Here is an 18,134-nt window from a genome sequence, read left to right on the forward strand (position 1 = left end):
TGCCATCTACTGGAGTCCAAAACAACTACAACTGGTTCATGAAGCTGATTTGAAGCTTCATTTACGCATCACTATTAAATGGCACGCACGGTCCACAAAAATCCACAAACTATTGAACGTCAGCATGTACAGAATAAGCCATGTGTCTGCAGGGAATGCTCCCAGTCAGTCAAGGGGCGCGCTCAAGAAAGTCACAACGTTTAAAGCACAAACAAGGTGCCCCATCCACTTTGAAGAAAAGACTTTTAAGTGTGCCTTAAGGTTGTGAAAATACAGTAGTCTATAGCTTGCTACAACATGTCTTTTGCCTGTAAACATTAAAAACATTCAACTTTGGTGTCGTTTATTGCCGTAGGGCCAACAGGACTCCAAATAAAGCCATCCAGTAGGTCCACTGGGTTGTGGGCACATGCAAACTATCAGAACTGTTCAGGAGATTCTGAACACGAGACCAGGAACCATTATTTGGCAAAGGTTCCACTTGCAGTGTCCGACATAATATGTTATAGACGTCCACAGCTTGGATAGGAGCAGCGCGGAAATTCTGCTTGAAGTCTACAAGAACAAACGAAGACAATATTATATTTTAAGAGCATTAAATCATTTTTACACTTGTATGACAAAGAATGTTAAATTGTTACTTTTAAGACTCTCTGTAAAGTTAAGGCTGTCTAGTACATTTACTGTCTTTTTTAAGCAGTCTGGAACAGATAAGGAGCCTACTTTTGAGCCATTATGAGCCTTCTTCAGTCATCAATTCACATTTCTGTTTCTTAAAACATTGCCTGCCCATACAAGTTTTCTTGAAACAGATCAATTAAATTATAATTATTTCCTGTGCTGTCTATTTTTATTTTTGTTACAACTAATTGAAGGCACAGTGTCCCAGAAGGGATTATGTTCCAATTTAGAGGTTCAATTTAAAATGGAAATGTCAAGTCACTACTTTTGTCACGTCGTACTATGCTGGAGAAATATGAAGCAAAACGAGGCTTCAACAGTTTAAATACAACTTATTGTTAGTACCAGGTCCTGCTGCCAAGAAAAAGCCGCCCATGTCTCGGAAATCGTTGTCGTAACCATGCCAGCCATTTTGCCATGCTGAGGGTTGTCCACTGGAGTCATTTTTCCAATATGGAAGATTAGCCTTATTCTGGACAGACACATCCACAAGAATATACAAACGTAAAACAGTATGAGAAAGAAACAGACAAACAATAAGATGAAATTGTCAACGATACAGTATACAGTAGATAATATTTTAGCGGATTTATGTTTATCTAGTTTGAGTACAATAAAACAAGACTTCATGATGATGTACCTGGGCAATGAACCAGCCAGGCTCAGCCACCAGTGTCAGAGGGGCAACAAACTTTCCTCCTTTATATTGGAAGCGTTCGGGGATCTCCGCTCTGGCATAAGCATGCATGTTTGCGACCTTGGACAAAGCTGCATGAACCTGCAAAAAAACATGTGGAGTAAACAATGGCACACATCTACATGTATCAAATTCTGGTCTCACCTGTTGGAACTTCGCTTCTTTGACCCACAAACTGACGACCGGTCCTCTGTCCATCATCTTGATGACATCTGACATGTTGATATACTTGTCCAGTTCAATCACCTTGTCCATCCATTCAATTTTTGTCATGCCATGGTCAGAAAAAAACACAATGTTGACCTGATTCAACATGTTCTTCTCCTGCAAAAAATTCAGTGACAGATGATGCAAATGACAACTAATTATAGGAAAAAGAAAGGTAAACCTACATTTGTAACAATATCTACCGCGTACTAACTTTAATTTTGTAGTTCAGCATCTGCATTGCAGTGTCCAGTTGATGAACTGCAGTTTTGAGCTGAGGGGAGTCTGGACCAAAGTGGTGTCCCTCTACGTCTATTTTCTCATAATATATTGCTGCCATGTTTGCATCGCCTGACCTACACATTCACGCAGACACCACACACACAAGGGAAAAAAATGCTGCGTCAGTGGCAACGATACATTGAATGAATCAATGCCATCAGCCACACAAACCGAGGCTTCATTTGTGTTAAGGGGAAACGATACGTTGAATGTACCAATTAAATCTTTCACACAAACCGAGGCCTTGTCATCGGTCACATGATTTTTTTTTTTTTGCTCTGAATCGGAGCCTTATTTGGCATGCCAACTTTTGCTCAAGACATGATCGGAAGCCCCGCTTCATTTTGCCCATCACTAAGAAACCAGCCCCCGAGCAATCAACTCAAAAGGACAGCCGGTAAGCCTGAGCCAAAAAAAAAAAAGTAAGCCTGAGCCAATTAGCTTATGCTTATCATCATTTGATTATGTGAACTATCTGCCAATTGTTTGCTAATGTCAAATCCAAAGGGTTCAAATTCATTCCTGTTTGTTGAAATAGGTTTGTATCAGAAGACTAAAACGTTCAAGATTTATAGAGTATAAAGTTAATTGGTAATAGTTAATTGTTATCTGAATGCTTTATATAAAATGTAAAACAAAACTGATTTATTTAAACACAGAAATGCTTCAACCTTTTAATTTCCATATTTAATTTTAAAATTTTATCAACAAAGATTTTTAGTAAAACCCAATTACGACCATTCATCAGTAACAGATGGTCATTGGCGTGAAATCCAGTTCAACTTTTAAGAGGGTCATCATTTCAAGTGGGATTCTGCGCACTTACACTTGGGCACCTTGGCGTGGGGAAGTACTTGGCAATGTCGTTCTTACCTGAGTATGTTGAGAGAATGTTCAATTGAATCGGTTAGGTTTACGAATGATGGATTGTAGATGTACTCTTCACAGAAGGTTGGGCGAACTCCCAGAATCTCCACCTCACAGCCTACAGACACACATGGGCAAATGTGAAATTGATGTTGACTTTCTGCATTTATTGTTAGACATGGCAAATGTTGCTGCCCTGAGCCACACTATGAATTTGTATCTGAATCTGATTTTAAGGTGGAAAAAATATTGAAGATTTAAAAAAAAAAACAGCATTGCACAGGGTGGCTTTAACAATGATAGTCTCACCCGCTTGTCTATTCAACAGATTAAGACATTGTCGTAATCCCACATTGTTGTGTCAAAAGGCATTGATGTTATCCACTCACTAGTCCTGATAATTTCAGATAATTTACAGCACATACAGGTTGACAAACAACTGTTCATATTCACACCTATGGACAAATATGAATCTTTAATTACGGTACATGGATGTTTATGGAATGTGGCAGAAAGATGGAGTATGCAGAAAAAATCCACACAGCACTGTTGGTTTAAATAAAGGGTTTAAAAAATGTCAAGTCGGTATGCTTTCAGCCCAATGTTGAACAGAGAGTGCCATCTGCTGGAGTCCAAAACAACTACAACTGGTTCATGAAGCTTTAATGACCCATCACTAGCAAACATGCCTTTTACTACCCAATGTATCCGTGAATAAATTACTTCTCTCTTATTTTAATTTAAAATGCGCAGAACATGAGTACATTATTACGAATGAAATTGTGTGTAACCACCTGGCCAGTAGTACATGAAAACCTTTTTTCCAAGCTTCTGCAAAGTGATCCATAATGGCTCTGATCCATTCCACCAAAGAGGTAATCTGCTGTCGGGATTGATCCCAATCAGAAACTCCTTTCCAGAGGATTCCTCCCACATGTAGTTTCCAGTCATCTGATGGACATCACAGTGACGACCTGAAAAACAAAATAGTATTCATTATCCAACATCAGCCATTTTCTATAACATGTGTCCTCTTTAGGGTTGCAGAAGAGCTAGAGCCTATCCTAGCTGACCATCCGAGACGATGGGTAGATCGACTGCAACTCAATTGTAGGACAAGTATACTCAACTCAACTTTATTGATTGAGCACTTTAAAATAACAATTGCTGCATACAAAGTGCTGAACATGGTAACAACAAATAACAATAACATAATCGAAGTTAAAAAGATGACAGAAAAAAATAGTTAGCACCATGAAACAAAAACGAGTCAAATGCTGAATCAAAAGTAAAGTAAAAATGTGTTTGAAGACTAGTTTTAATGGACAGCGTGAGGGCTTGCCTAACATTTAACTGGAGTTTCCATCATTGGAAAAGCAATTTATCAATAGTCAATTAATAATTAAATTATCAAAATTCCTTATTGTCTCCATTGTGTGTATAAAAAATGTTAAGAATTTACTCTTTTACACTTTTTTTTTACTGCCGCAAATAGTATACGTAGTTGAAATATCCCCTTAAATTTTTAGTAAGCCAAAAGTCACTAAGAGCAACTGCTCTATATGTGCCGGTGTGTGAATTCTTTCAGTTGGTTGTTTGAACAGAAAAAAAACACATACATCAGCAGATCAACAATGGAAAAGGCTTCACAGCTTGTATGCTTTTGGCCTGGACAGATTGTTGTTTTAGAGCTCACTAATGTGGGGAACTGCTACACGCACACTTTTTCCACTGGGGGACGGCTGCAGCATTTTGACCAGCGGAAGCATGCCACCTCCTAGTTTACAAAAAACATCCAATCTTCTATTTTCTATATCGCTTCTCCTAACAAGGGCTGCGGGTGAGCTAATGACTGCCTCATCAGCATTCTGCATGATGGCTTACAAGGAGGAGCGTTATCCAACAAATAATGTCATTTCTTGTCAGAGTCTAACGGGAACAAATACAAGCTGCTTTTCATACAGCAGCAGGTCTCACAGTTGGTATTGATCAGAAACAACTTGGAATTCATTTCAAATTTTCCAATTGTATCCCGTGTTAAATTTGGATACATGTCCTTTAAGAAGGCCAACAAATACCTTAACAACGAATCCCATTTGGGCCGTATAATCTTAACTGGACAAATTTTCAATAACATTGAGATTATTGAGATATTTCATCTTAAACATAAAATATGTGATTTTTCGTGTCATAGCTAATGTAGGCAGGTTGTGGCATTTAAACAAAGGCAAACTGAAATTGTAGCTGACAAATCAGTCAAACCATTCTGCTCTACCCTGAAGAAGATATTTTCCCCCCTCATTGATTATTCTCTCTTTTCCCGACCATTCTGGGTAAATATTTGTGCACGTTAATGTGTAAAATGCAATTAGTCCAGCAGTTCTTGAAATACTGTTGGTGCCAAATTACCTGATTCAAAGTCACCATGTGATATTCTTTTGAACAACGTCTACTTGCATAAATGCTGCTGCAACTTTGTGTTTGGCATTTGAATTGGTGTAACTAATTAAGTTAGCTGTAGGTATTCTACTTTATTTTTTTTTGGAGATTCCAACAAAATTTACTTTGATTTCTCACAGTGTCCGTGGTGCAAGGAGCTGATGAGCACCAGAGATGAAGATGCTAAAAATTCCCAATGATTTACACAATCTGTTTCAACAGAAGTTCTGACCAAGTTGTGATTCCTGGAGTAGGTTAAATGACTATATTGATGTAATAAACAATTTTGATTTGAATAGCTACAATAGCTCATACTGTACATTTAAAGGGCCTCATTTTTCCATGAATCAAACCTGTCTCATAAATGCCATCACAAGTGATACTGGTCCTTGGACATGGAACAACAATCTTCTTCTGTTTTACAATTGCAAGGGAGAAGAGGTCAAACTTCAAATGAGTATATGGTACTTGCCTTTTTAATGATCAATAGACGTTTTTTTCCCGACAGATCTTCAAAGGACTAAGTGAGGATTTTTTTATGTGAAATGTTAATTTGATGGGCTATGCGATCCATGAAGGTCACATGGGTATTTTATTTTATTTTTTTTACTTAATGCATGATGGATGCAGCCCCACATTCATACCTACTGTTTGTATTATCATTCTGGGCAATCAAGAAGTCTGGCTCAATGAGGATAAAGAGCAATCGTAAAATGTCTATAAATGTTAACTGTAAATCATTATGTACGTCAATCATTATACTCCTGCACGACATATAACAATCAAAACTGTCATCTACAATAGAACTTTATTTATATAGCGCATTTCAGAACAGCTAAAGCTGTAACAAAGCGCTTGCCATATGTTGTAATTATATTGGTCAACACATTTTTAGAATATTTTAAGATGAGTGATGTGATTAAACTATATATATATATATATATATATATATATATATATATATATATATATATATATATATATATATATATATATATATATTAGGGCTGGGCGATAAACCGAAAATTTACCTGTTACCGAAATTTATTACTATGACCGAAATCATTTTGCCCATGTCGGAAAATTCTGTGTTTTAAAAAAAAGAAAAGCCTTTTCTGTCTGTCTCATATATAAAAGGTATTACAATCCAATAAAATATTGAATTACATACACATATACATATACATAATATACAAAAGAATGGGAGGGATTTGTTTTACAATGAATAAAATGTGCGATTAACTCTGAGTTAACTATGAAAAAATGTGATTAATCATGATTAAATATTGTAATCGCTTGACAGCACTAATATATATATAATATATATATATATATATATATATATATATATATATATATATATATCAGAATCAGAAATCCCTTTATTGTCATTGTACTCAAGTGTGCAACGAGATTAGAGAGCTCCCCTCTCCAATGCAATACAACAATAATTCAGATAAATATATAAATTAGATAAATAAGAGAATAGTTCGTGCAATGGAAAATAATACTGAATAGGATATATAAAAACACATCACGTTGCTGTTCTGCAAGGTAAGGGTGGTCGTGTGTGTGTGTGTGAGAGTTTAGAATGGAGATGGCTCTTGGAAAGAAACTGTTTCTCAGTCTATTGGTCCTTGATTTGATGCACCTGTAGCGCCTGCCAGAGGGCATCAGGTCGAACATATATATATATATATATATATATATATATATATATATATATACATATATATATATATACATACACACACACGCACACACATATGAACTGTTGGCATTGAGAAATAACATTGTTTTAGTAATTAACATGACAAACTAACATATGGAGAAAGCAAATTACAATGCTGTATAACACTGATCCCTGACCTGGTCGCTGATAACGGATCTACAGGGTTGCCGAGGGAAAATATCTGATTAGACTGAATTTGTACGAAAAGTATTTCGTAATGACAAACATATCATTGTTCGCCTATTTATGCAAGGGACATACAGTGGTGGGCAGAACAATTAAATGCTTTTGGATTATATGGAATAAGGTACAATGAACGTCGGGATCCAACCGTTGCCATTCATGCAACAGAACAAGCCTTGTGCGAGTATATCAGGATTGTCTTTAATTAATTTAATTTGAATTAGATAACTTTCTGTGATGTTTTTGTTTCGTGGTGTGCCGGGAGCTTTTTGGCTCAGCAAAGGTTGAAACACTTGCCCTCTCAATTTTCAGAAATAGGAAAATGCTACTTAGCGTTCTGTTTGATTTTATTGATGTAATAGTAATAATATGGCCAAAGTTAACTACCCAAAAATGAGTTTCTAACTTACAGCCTCTCTGATCGTTTTCCTGCTTGGCATTGAGCAAGACATGTCAATAAATAAGAGTGAGGTCATAAAAATCCAAGAGATGGCAACAAGGAGGGTGCACCTGCTCCTTTCAATCTGTTTCTAAATAGAGTACTGGAGTTGTGATTTGTAGAATATGTCGGTTGCAAGGGTGGCACGGTGGCCGACTGGTTAGCACAATGGCCTCACAGTGCAGAAGTGCAGGGTTCAGTTCCAACCTTCCTGTGTGGAGTTTGCGTGTTCTCCCCGTGCCTGCCTGGATTTCCTCCGGGTACTCCGGTTTCCTCCCACAGTCCAAAAACATGCATTATTGGTTATTTGAACACTCTGAATTGCCCATAGGTGTGTTTGTGAGCGCGGATGGTTGTTCGTCTTTGTGTGCCCTGTGATTGGCTGGCAACCAGTTCAGGGTGTACCTCACCTACTGCCCGAAGACAGATTGGATCGGATCCAGCACCCCCCGCGACCCTCGTGAGGAGAAGCGGATAGCGGTTGCTTATACAATACAATACAATACAACTTGATTTATATAGAGCATTTCACAACAGCTGGCGCTGTAACAAAGCGATGTCCATATGGTGTAATTACATTGGTCAACACATTATCACAATATTTTAAGGTGAGTGATGTGATTAAACTTTTCTAGATTCATTTTTTTACATTTATTCAGCAATGTGGTCTTGTTTTTTTCCCTAGAACATCATGTTTTCATAATAACAATGATATAATACAGTAATATTTATTAATTAAGGGGTAAGTTAAGCGACAGGATTTTGTTCTCGAATGTCATAGACATGCAGAGTAAAATCTGTTTTACACAATCTTTCAAACTCAAAATAAAACACATGAAACTATGTCAAAAAGCAAAAGTAAGAAGCAATCTATAAAATTTTCTATTTACCACTGATTAATATTTATATTTATTTTACATTTTGACTTGTGTTTATTCAATTTAATCATTTGTCTTACTCCATTTGATTGGACTGTGTTGATTGTGTAAACCCAAAACAAACACAATGTAAATGTATTTTACATTTCCCCCAAAATTTTGAAAAATAATTTTGGGGTAAATGTATCCTATATTTTCCCCAAAATGTTCACATTTGGTGCCATTTCTTATTTGAGCATCTACCCCAAAACAACAAAGTTTCATGTGACCTCTCATTCGCAACACATTCACTCGGAAATTGAGACGATTTACCCGTCATTAATGAGTAGTAGTTCGGGTAGGACAAACTCGGGAAGTCCGGCGTCATGTAGTCCACTTTCACCCCTCTGGACACAAGCTCCTTAAAGCCAGGTAGTGCGTTCAGGTCGTCCATGTAGTCATAGCGGAAACCATCGATCAGGAATACGAGTAAAGGATGGACGGCGAAGCACAGCTGCCCCGCTGCCACCAGCAGCAGCAGAGACACCAAAGCGAAGGCGGAGGAGGAGGAGGCCATTTCATTTATGTTTCGTCTCGGAGCTCTTCTTCCGCTACAACACGCGCAGCGAGTGAGTGAGTTACTGAGTGGCAATACACCACTCCGCACTCGAGTGTGCAGCCAATTGACGGTGGGACACATCCCACAGCTGCGTGCGCGGGGAGATGGCCCGGAAGTTAGGTTACTCCAAAATAAAACTTGGAAAGAGCTTTGATTGATACCCCGTGGCATTATGAGGGAATAAAAACCTCGAACTGAAATCGTGCAGTGCAGTCAATAAAACCGTAAAATTACAAATGAACCTTATTTACTGACTTGATTTTCGAACATATTTGGTATAATGTAGGCCAAATGTCAAAGTGATCAAATATATACAAAGCTGCCATTTTTTGGGCAATGTAAAGGACAATGGGGGCATCAGTAGCCCATGTTTGCTTCGTACGCAGTCCACTAAAGTAACATGGAAGTTTAAAATACAACTTGGCATTCCCTTGCAGTTGATTGCCAGTCGATGTACGATCTGTTCATTAAAAATGGAAGTATGATTTCTCTTGCATAAATGAATAGGCATTTCTTGTAACTCTTGCAGGCTGACATGACATTTAAAACATTGTGGAAGGGTTAGAATGGAAGCCACTTGCAACAACATTTTCGTTGGTGGTTTCTATTCTTTTTCTCATTCGCACGGGAACAGCAATAATTTCAACGAGGCAGTACGCTTCACTGAAACTAAAAGTTGGTGAATAAATGATCCTATATAATGTTTTTCGTCTGGAATGTATCATATGGTGTTTGCATATTAGAGGTGCAGCGCAACATCAACAGTGCAAGGTCTGGGACTTCTGGAGTGAATGCGTTTCCTGAGGAGCCCCCACATCTCCCGATCCCGGGGGAGGTCGATCCTTAAAGCTACGGTGTCAAGAATTGTTATGCCATCTAGTGGTGAACTAATAGAACGTCCTAAATTTGAAGCGCGTTCATTTTGAAGCACGCGCACTACGCTAACTCAGAGAGAGCACACATCGCAAGCCTAACACAACCTATGTTTCATAAGCAGAGGTGCAAGCGAAATGTCATCACTAACGACTTTAGTATTCCTTCAACTCACAAAGTGAGACACATCCTGTAGTCATTGACTATGTTTACATTTAGTCAGTCATATAAGCGCGCACAATATTCGGGTTTCAAACCCGAATTTAGATCATTTCTAAAAAGCACAATGACTCAATGGTTTGTTCCCGTTTGTATTATAAGGGTATGTGCAAGGTTGGTATCTGTGTGCTTTTTATTGCATGACACAATGAAAAATAAACATAAGTCATGATAAACAATGACTTCTAATATTGTTTGCTATGGTGTGAAATGTTCACTTAAGATATGTTAGAATTTGCATTCAGATCAATTGTGTAATTATCCTTTAAATAGAAAGCTAATATAAAATAACTTGTGGCAGACTATCAATGGGTCTAAGAATACTACATCCACGAGAAAATGGCAGAAAAATCACACATATTACAATGTTCCCCTGTGATGGAGTCATTGCGACCCCTGGCCACCACTTAGCTCTGCCCCAGAATAGAGATGGCGACCGGCATTCGGTGGGTGTCCTAAACACTGTAAAACATTCTGACCACAGGTGACTTGTACTGCCTCAGTAATGTAGTGACTTTGTATTTTTTTTTCCAACTGCTGTCTCACCCTTAAATCCTCAGGATTAAAACACCAGTCCAGTGTAACCAAACATTATTTTATTATCTTAAAAAGTAACACAATCCCCATAGGGTATCACATACACTACAACAATGGTAACACCAGTACTAACATCAAAGGGACTTCCAGATATTATAGACATTTTTTTAAAAAAAATCCCTCTTTTTTATTGTTTAAATTAGTTGACTAGGCATGACAGATAAACATCATTTACAGTTATGTCACCATTTGAAGCAATGTTATTGTTTTCGAACCCACTGCTGATGTTAAGGGAAGACATTTCATGGACTGTCAGTGTAGAAAAGGGATGGACGGTTACATATGACCTGTGGCTGGTTGATGGGCAATCGAGTAGATGGAGGGCCAGTCAGTGCTGGGGAGAATTGGGGCGTGGCCAGTGCAAATATCAAACATGAGGTACAGAACCTCTTCAGCGCCACCATACAAGAGACTACAACCCTATTTGACAGGTGGAACTAAACGTTAGACCTCCTGAACTACGTTTATGGATATAGATCAAATGTCTCGTTGCAGTCTTGAACTCAGTGGTTAATCCAAGATTAGTGGTACAATAGTGGCTGACTGTAATTTTACGGAACAGTTGGGTCCACTAAATTGTAATAGTAGAATAGAAACTGGACCATGACTATGTCTAATTGAAAGAACGGGGAACCAAGCAATAGTAGGTACTGATGATACACATTCCCTCAGGAGAGGTCGACACTGGCACTAGAGTCCAATTATGTAGGAAGGGCTGAAGGCCGAGTGGACGGGGCTGTAGAGGAGACCGCTTTAGGGGATTTCAGATCGAATAACTACTGTACATTATATTCTTGGAATATTAAAGACACTGGTTTAGAACGATATTGTATTCAGTGCTCCTATGAGTGGAAATGACAAATTTCAATAAACGAGTCTTAAGACTACATTTTAACCAAGCAGCACATCTCAGTTTACAGATCAATAACCCTGATAAAGCTTGAGTTTGTGTGTAGGTTTGATGTTCCAAACTGACACGGACGGTTTGGTGGAGGATTCATTACTAGCTTGTAAAGCAGAATTGAAACCTCTTTCGGAGGAGTATCTAATCGAAAGCAAAGGAGATTAGTAGAACACAAACGTCAGTACTCTGGTACAGAGAAGATAATAAAGCTGTAGTACACCATTAGGTCATTTAAGATATACATTGTTGTTTGGCATTTAAGAGAGTTGTTACAATGTGCATATCCCCAATCTGAGATGAGATTTTTTTTCCCCGTGCGTCTTTGCACTTGGCTCACTCGCTTATTAGCAGCTATGCTATGACAGTTGGCGACCAAAGGGGAAATCTAAGAAAAAAAAAAAAAAAGGAGGGCCAGGGAGTCCAGCACTTGGATGTGTAGTGTGTTCTGTATGTATGTGCAGACATTCACAGGCCAGAGGCTGATGACAGTGTGATCATGGAAAGAACGGGCTGTGTTTTTGCTGTTGTGGAGGTAGTTGAAGAGGAGCTTGTAGGACGACAACAACAGGATGGCTGACAAACTTCCTGAGCCTGCAGAAGGATGGATTTCAGATGAGGACCACGACTGGACCAATCGTACGACAGGATTCCCCATGGTTGATCAGTCCAACTCGTTTCAGCTCAGGCTTAAAAACCTATCGAGCACACTACATGAGTCACTGTGTCCGCCTGCTCGGCCTTGTGTGAAACCAATACAATTCATCAATGGGATATATTGTATAACCATTTCCATTAGTATGTAGGTGAAATTATCACGAGTAAGCAGCCATTTAATACTATATTCCAACTATATCATCACTCCTTATTATTGGTTACCATTGTGATCATCACTGAGCATAATGCATTTTTAGCACCATGAGTGAGCATGGCTCGGGAATTTCAAATTTTAAAACTCAGTCAACATGAACTAGATATTTATGAATGTTTCATTCTGTATTAATAAATTCGGAAAGAAAAAAAGTGAACTCACAACCTTGCTCTCTGTGAGCAACACTTAAATGGATTCACGTTCATTTTCAAAACCATACGATCCCATAATCCTAATGGACATTCAAATACCAGTACAGCTGCTCATTTGCCATTCAAACTTCAAGTTCTGAATGTGTTCATACTCTCATTGCAAGTAATCAACTTGATGTAGTAACTTTTAGCAGGTTACATGTTAACTTTGAAACAGAATTATTCTTGTCCACTGAATGCTTCTGCAACCATTTTAAGTCTGTTTTCAACCATCATATTTATTCACGCCATAATACAATATATGCAACACAACAACCATTCATTAGATGTGTTCTATCAACTTTGAATTAAAATGAAACTATTCAGAGTCTGCGATATGATAGCAAAGGTTTTTTTACTTAACAGCTTCAATTTCCATATTTGTGATTTATACTATGTTCAATGTTCTCGAGAGTAGTTACAATCCATGGTTAGTATTAAGAAATTTTCATTCATTATTTTTTTTCAATATATAATATAAACTTCTAAAATTTACTCTGTTAAATATTGGTGTATTTTCTAAATTGTGCAAGGGTGACACCTGCAGGACATAAGACAAATAGCTTGGAGTTTGAGGAAAATCACCTAATTCAAAATCAAGTCTGAATAGTCTTGCCAACTATTAGTAATTGAGAGAGAGAGCGAGAGAGAGCGAGAGCGAGCGAGAGAGTGAGAGAGAGAGAAGTGAGAGAGAGAGAGAGAGCAGTATCATCCAGTGGACCTAATTAATAACAGAGAAGGACGGTCTATGGTTTGAATCCATAAATGAAGTAAAAGTGTTACACCTGACTAAGAGATTGCAATGAACAAAAAAAATAGAAGCGAGAAATCGTTGATGCATTTGTTGCGGGTTGGCTCCGCAACTCCTAGCGTATTGCAACCACATTGTTATTCAATTTGTAGTTCTGAATTTTTTTAGAAGTGCCCTTGCATTGGCCATTCGGGAATCTACTGTAACTGACTGTGAAAGTCTTCCGCGATAAGAACATACCATAGACTTGTGCGTGTGTGACTAGCACGGCTCAGTTCTATCTTTGAACTCTGGCGTCATGGTTGATCAAGCTGAAAACATTTGAAACTGTGCACCTCAACTAAAATGAATATGTTGGTTACATCATACCATCTGTATGGCTCACATTTCTGAGAACAGATGAGAATATTCAAGCAAACTGAGGAGACAAAGTGCACTAAAACTGGATCAGTGGCTGTGTGTAGCGTCAGTAACAATAGTTAGCAGAGCCTCAGACCTCATCGGACGACGATGCACTGATATGGAGCAGCTGGAATGGGACTGGAATTATATGACCTGAGATTCCAGATTACTGGTACACAACCATAGCCCACACGTCACGCACCCACCAACTCGCACACACACGCACGCGCACACACGCAAAATAAAACCCACAAAAGTGAAAGAACACAACAGCGGTGTGTAAACACAAATCTATGAAATGACATGGTTAGTCTGCCCAGTGGCATGGTGTGTATGTGTGTGTATTTATGAGAGAAGAGAAGCAGTCTCACGGTGGTCTAAATTCCTTTGTAAGAATGTGTTGATGTGTGTATTAACAGCTATAGTTCCACAGTGGTCTTGTGGCAGCTCCACTGATTCAGTCAATGTGACAGTCTGCATGTTTAACAGTCCTTGGGGCAGGACTTCCTCTTGTCCTTGGTCACGGCCTCTAGACGCTGGTGATTGATGCAAGGCAGGCGTTGGGCTTTTGGAGTTTTTCCGGTTGGCTGCCAGCTGGTTCAGGGATGGCGCGGAATGAGAAAGGGGGGCCGTTGCTGTTTGTAATACCGAGGTGGCCGGGACTCAGAGCCAAATTCTGCCGACGATTACTCTCCACTATGGACGAGGTGTTTGAAGCAAGACTCTCCCTCGTTCTGCAACAGAAACAATGCGAGAATGTAAGCAAGCATAAGAGTTAAGTTGAAAAAGCTTGGACATAAACAGCAAACAGGCAAAAATGTAAACAAAACACATCCTTGCGCTGTGGATCAGACAACTCAAAAGATTTGCTTAAATACGGGAGTAACAATAATTACAATTGGAAACAATAAGGCTAACGTCGAATGAACCCAGATGTGATCACGCATACGCAGAAACACAGTGGAACGTCAAGTTACAAACTTAATTGGTTCAGTGAGACTGTTTGTAACTTGAAACACTCATAAATTGAGGTCATGTTTCCCACTGAAATGAATGGAATTGCAACTAATCCAGTCCAGCCCCAAGATTAAGTTATACTGTATGATATACTATAGTGGTTAAGAATAAACAAAAAGCAATACAGAAGTGAAAATTCAATTCTGAAAAAATAAAACGCTTTAAAAAAACTATTTATTACTCATTAACTTGCGCACACACACACACACGCACACACCCATATAAATATACACAAAAAAAAATTTTAATCTATATGTGTATATATATATATGTGTATATATGTGTATATATATATATATATATATATATATATATATACACACACACACATATATGTTTATGTGTGTGCGCGTGTAAAATTATTTTTGGATGTCTATTAGTGAACCACCTCAATCATTTGTGTTGGATGATCAAGGATGCGAAAGCGAAACTTCCGTCTACATATGCAACATATTTCTGCCTCAAACCATGTACGGACAAAACTTTTCAGTTTGAATTTTGCACGTTGCCAATGATGTTTGTGCAGCGCGAGAAGAAGCACAACATAGATCCATTTGCTCATCCAAGCTATGACGTTTGTATATCAAAAATAGCATGTAAATTAAAATATGGTCATTTTTTTCAAGAATTTTATTTTTGCACAACTCAAATTTTTCATTAACAGGGACGGTCATAACCCGAGGTTCTATTGTATCAATTTGTTGCTTCCAATAAAATATTCTAATAACAAAATAATGTGTATTGGAACATGTGCCAACATTTACCTTGGCGAGTTGAATCCACTGTCAACAGTTACTGAGCTTGAGTCCATACTGTCCAGTCTAGCAGAGTGCGCTGACTGCCGATTCTGACTGGATTCTGGAAGGTTCTCTTTAGCACCAGGGAAAGTGAGGGTTCTTTCAAACCTTCTCTGTAGGTCCCTCTCCTTCTCTCTCTCTAACAGCCACTGCATGGTGCCAGCTCCCCCACCTCCCATTCCAACAACACCTCCTCCAGTTTTACCGTCCTCTCCTCTACTTTTAGTTCCGCCCTCCTCAATGTCGTCATCATCTGAAACATTGTAATAGTCAAAGGAGGCCTCTGCAGCACTGGTTGGGGGTTCACTCCCCTGTATGGGAGCAGACGGAGTCGCAACCAGAGGTTTGGGAGCATCAAAGGCCTCCTGAGAATCAAGTGCATTGCAGGATGAAGACAGAGTGGAGGAGGCAAGGACAGGCGTTTTCCTCAAGGAGCTGTATCCTGGTAAAGGAAGGCTAGGAGGTGGTTTGAAGAGTGTATCTTTACTAAAAATCTCCTTACGTTTTTCTTGTCCACAGGAGGCACTGTGGGGAGGTCGCACATTTGAAACAGGGGTATCTGGCATTGAGAGAGGTATTGGAGGCAGGCTGCCTCCTTTAGGTCCCACTTTTGAAAAGTCTTCCTTCATTTCTGGAGGATGTGGTGTTTGTCTTTCTGTTTGCCTGTCAGTGAAGCCCAATTTCAAGCCATCTTGGCTACTTTTGCCAAGAGTTCCCAGTGGGCTGGGGGCTGTGAGTACAGCCTCAGACGAACCGGAGCACTGGAAGTAGCCATCAGGAGGGACAGAGTTGTGCTGTGGTTTAGGAGAGTACGCTGGGAGACTGTCCCGACTCTTACATTTTTCTAAACTCCTGCCACCATCTAACACTAGTGATTCCCCAGGCATCTTAGCCAAGGGGGGAGTGGCATGAGGGTAGTGGCAAGAGCTCTGGTTGGCCCGTAAGGTTCCGTCATCAGTATAGTAGCGGCTTCGATCATCGTAGTAACCAGGTGGTCCAATTAAGCCAGCTCCAAGAGGTCCTTTTGAATTTTCCATGGATCTGGAGCGTTCCTTGGCTTTATCGCTGCGTTCATTCCTTGACTTCCTCTCCTGCGTGTGTGAGTGTGAGCGGTGGACTTTCGAGTGGTGCGCTGATGGGCCGTGGCTCGGCTCAGGGAAAGGCATTTCTGTCCGCCGTTTAGCAAGCTCTCCAGACACGTCCCATTCGGGCGTGACAGGTAGGTGGGAGGAGTCGAGGATGTTGGGGTTGCTATGGGCTAGATGTAGACGCGTCCGCTGCCGCTCCATGGCTAGCGCATGTTCCCTTGGTGACCGAGCCAGTGATGATGAGTAAGCTCTATAGTCCCTGTCCGTTAGTTCCAAATGGGAAGTCTCGCTCTGCTCTCCCCGAGACACCCTTGTCTTACTATGCGAGCGGCTAAGTTTGGTCTGAGACTGCTTCCTATGTCTTCCCCCACTTCTTCTGCTCCTTGAACTGTGATTGGCTGACGATGCTTTGCTCCGCTGTGCACGCTCCTCTTCAAGGCGCTTCATGACTGCCGTGTGCCGGGCAAGGTTCTCCACGGTGAGATCAGGGTTAATTCTGCGGATAATCTCCATCTCTATGTGACGCGGGAGCTGACTGGGAGCCTCTTCATCACGGAGGGGCCACTCCTCAGGGGGGAACTGTGCAGAGAAGGTGGCCAGCTGCTTGGTCTTGTCCTTTTTAAAGCTGAGACGGAAGAGCTTCAAACCAAATTTACGACTCGCTGTACCACTTCCTGTCTGCTTCTCGAGCTCACCAGTTCCTCCTCCACCTCCGCCTCCTCCTCCACGATGCTTAGTGAGCGTGTCCGTCTTGAAGGGGAACCCGAGGGTGCTGCGGCTCTTTTCTGTGTTGCCTCCTGGTGGTTGAGGAGGCGACTGTGGAGAGTGTGGAGACGAATATGCCTCTCGGTGGTCTTTGGGGGATCTGAGCTGCAGAGTGGTGTGGTGACTAGGCGGGTCGTCTCCACGATAGGTATTATTAAAAAAGGAATCCACGACTCCACCACCCCCACTGTGGTTTTGGTTGGATTTTGGGTGACTTCGATCTCGCACACCGCCAGAAGTGGATGGGGTGATGGTGCCAGAGAGAGGGGAGGTGCACTGAGTCTGCTGATTCTGCTGCTGATTCTGATGTTGCTGCTGTTGGTGCCGGTCAGCAGATCGCTCATCTAAGTGGTACCACTTGGAGCTGGTTCGGATTAGGCTTGGAGTGATGAAGTAAGTTTGAGGAGTTACAATAAAATATCCATCAGGTGTTGGGTAGATCTTGCGTTCACGAACCAACATGTTAAGTGTGTGGTGCAGGACCTCCTCCGTTGGTGTGGGAACACCTGAGAAAAGATGGAAACAAGAATTAGTCACACAAACCCAATTAATATAGTCTTTTTATCGTATTCAATCTATTTCCTATAAAGCTTGCACAATTTCGCACTGTTCTCACTCACACTTGCGCATGACAAAAAAAATGTAAACCTCAGCTGTAT

General features: G+C 40.1%; 2 protein-coding genes across 4 annotated transcripts in view; both read right to left on the reverse strand.

Moving 5' to 3' along the window:
* Positions 1-326: 326 nt before the first annotated feature.
* enpp6 (ectonucleotide pyrophosphatase/phosphodiesterase 6) lies at positions 327-9,097 on the reverse strand. Its single transcript, XM_088294321.1, has 8 exons — positions 8,718-9,097; positions 3,529-3,708; positions 2,741-2,852; positions 1,800-1,941; positions 1,523-1,702; positions 1,322-1,459; positions 1,027-1,153; positions 327-555 (listed from the first exon to the last, which is right to left on the reverse strand). The coding sequence occupies exons 1-8, from the start codon at positions 9,082-9,084 to the stop codon at positions 344-346; spliced, it is 1,458 nt and encodes a 485-aa protein (XP_088150447.1). The 5' UTR covers positions 9,085-9,097; the 3' UTR covers positions 327-343.
* Positions 9,098-12,306: 3,209 nt separating this feature from the next.
* LOC148337804 (storkhead-box protein 2-like) overlaps positions 12,307-18,134 on the reverse strand; it is a 55,622-nt gene continuing 49,794 nt past the window's right edge. For all 3 annotated transcript variants that reach the window (XM_088294665.1, XM_088294666.1, XM_088294667.1), the window contains exons 3-4: positions 15,590-17,981; positions 12,307-14,542 (exon numbers count right to left, since the gene is read on the reverse strand). In XM_088294665.1, the coding sequence (XP_088150791.1) occupies positions 14,338-14,542; positions 15,590-17,981 (2,597 nt within the window). In that variant the 3' untranslated portion in view covers positions 12,307-14,337. The remainder of the gene's footprint in view (positions 14,543-15,589; positions 17,982-18,134) is intronic.

Source organism: Idiotropiscis lumnitzeri, chromosome 4 (genome assembly GCF_059441095.1).
Source record: "Idiotropiscis lumnitzeri isolate Australia: NSW breed Sydney's pygmy pipehorse chromosome 4, RoL_Ilum_1.0, whole genome shotgun sequence".
NCBI classification, from domain to species: domain Eukaryota; kingdom Metazoa; phylum Chordata; class Actinopteri; order Syngnathiformes; family Syngnathidae; genus Idiotropiscis; species Idiotropiscis lumnitzeri.

Bases quoted from the DNA above. Each gene is read 5' to 3' on its own strand.
- enpp6 (XM_088294321.1), bottom strand. From the start codon at position 9,084: ATGTGTCCCACCGTCAATTGGCTGCACACTCGAGTGCGGAGTGGTGTA. The intron at 2,853-3,528 runs GTGGTTACACAC...GTGTGTCTGTAG, and splicing joins TTTCATGTACTACTGGCCAG to GCTGTGAGGTGGAGATTCTG. The intron at 1,942-2,740 runs GTAAGAACGACA...GTGAATGTGTAG, and splicing joins CATTCTCTCAACATACTCAG to GTCAGGCGATGCAAACATGG.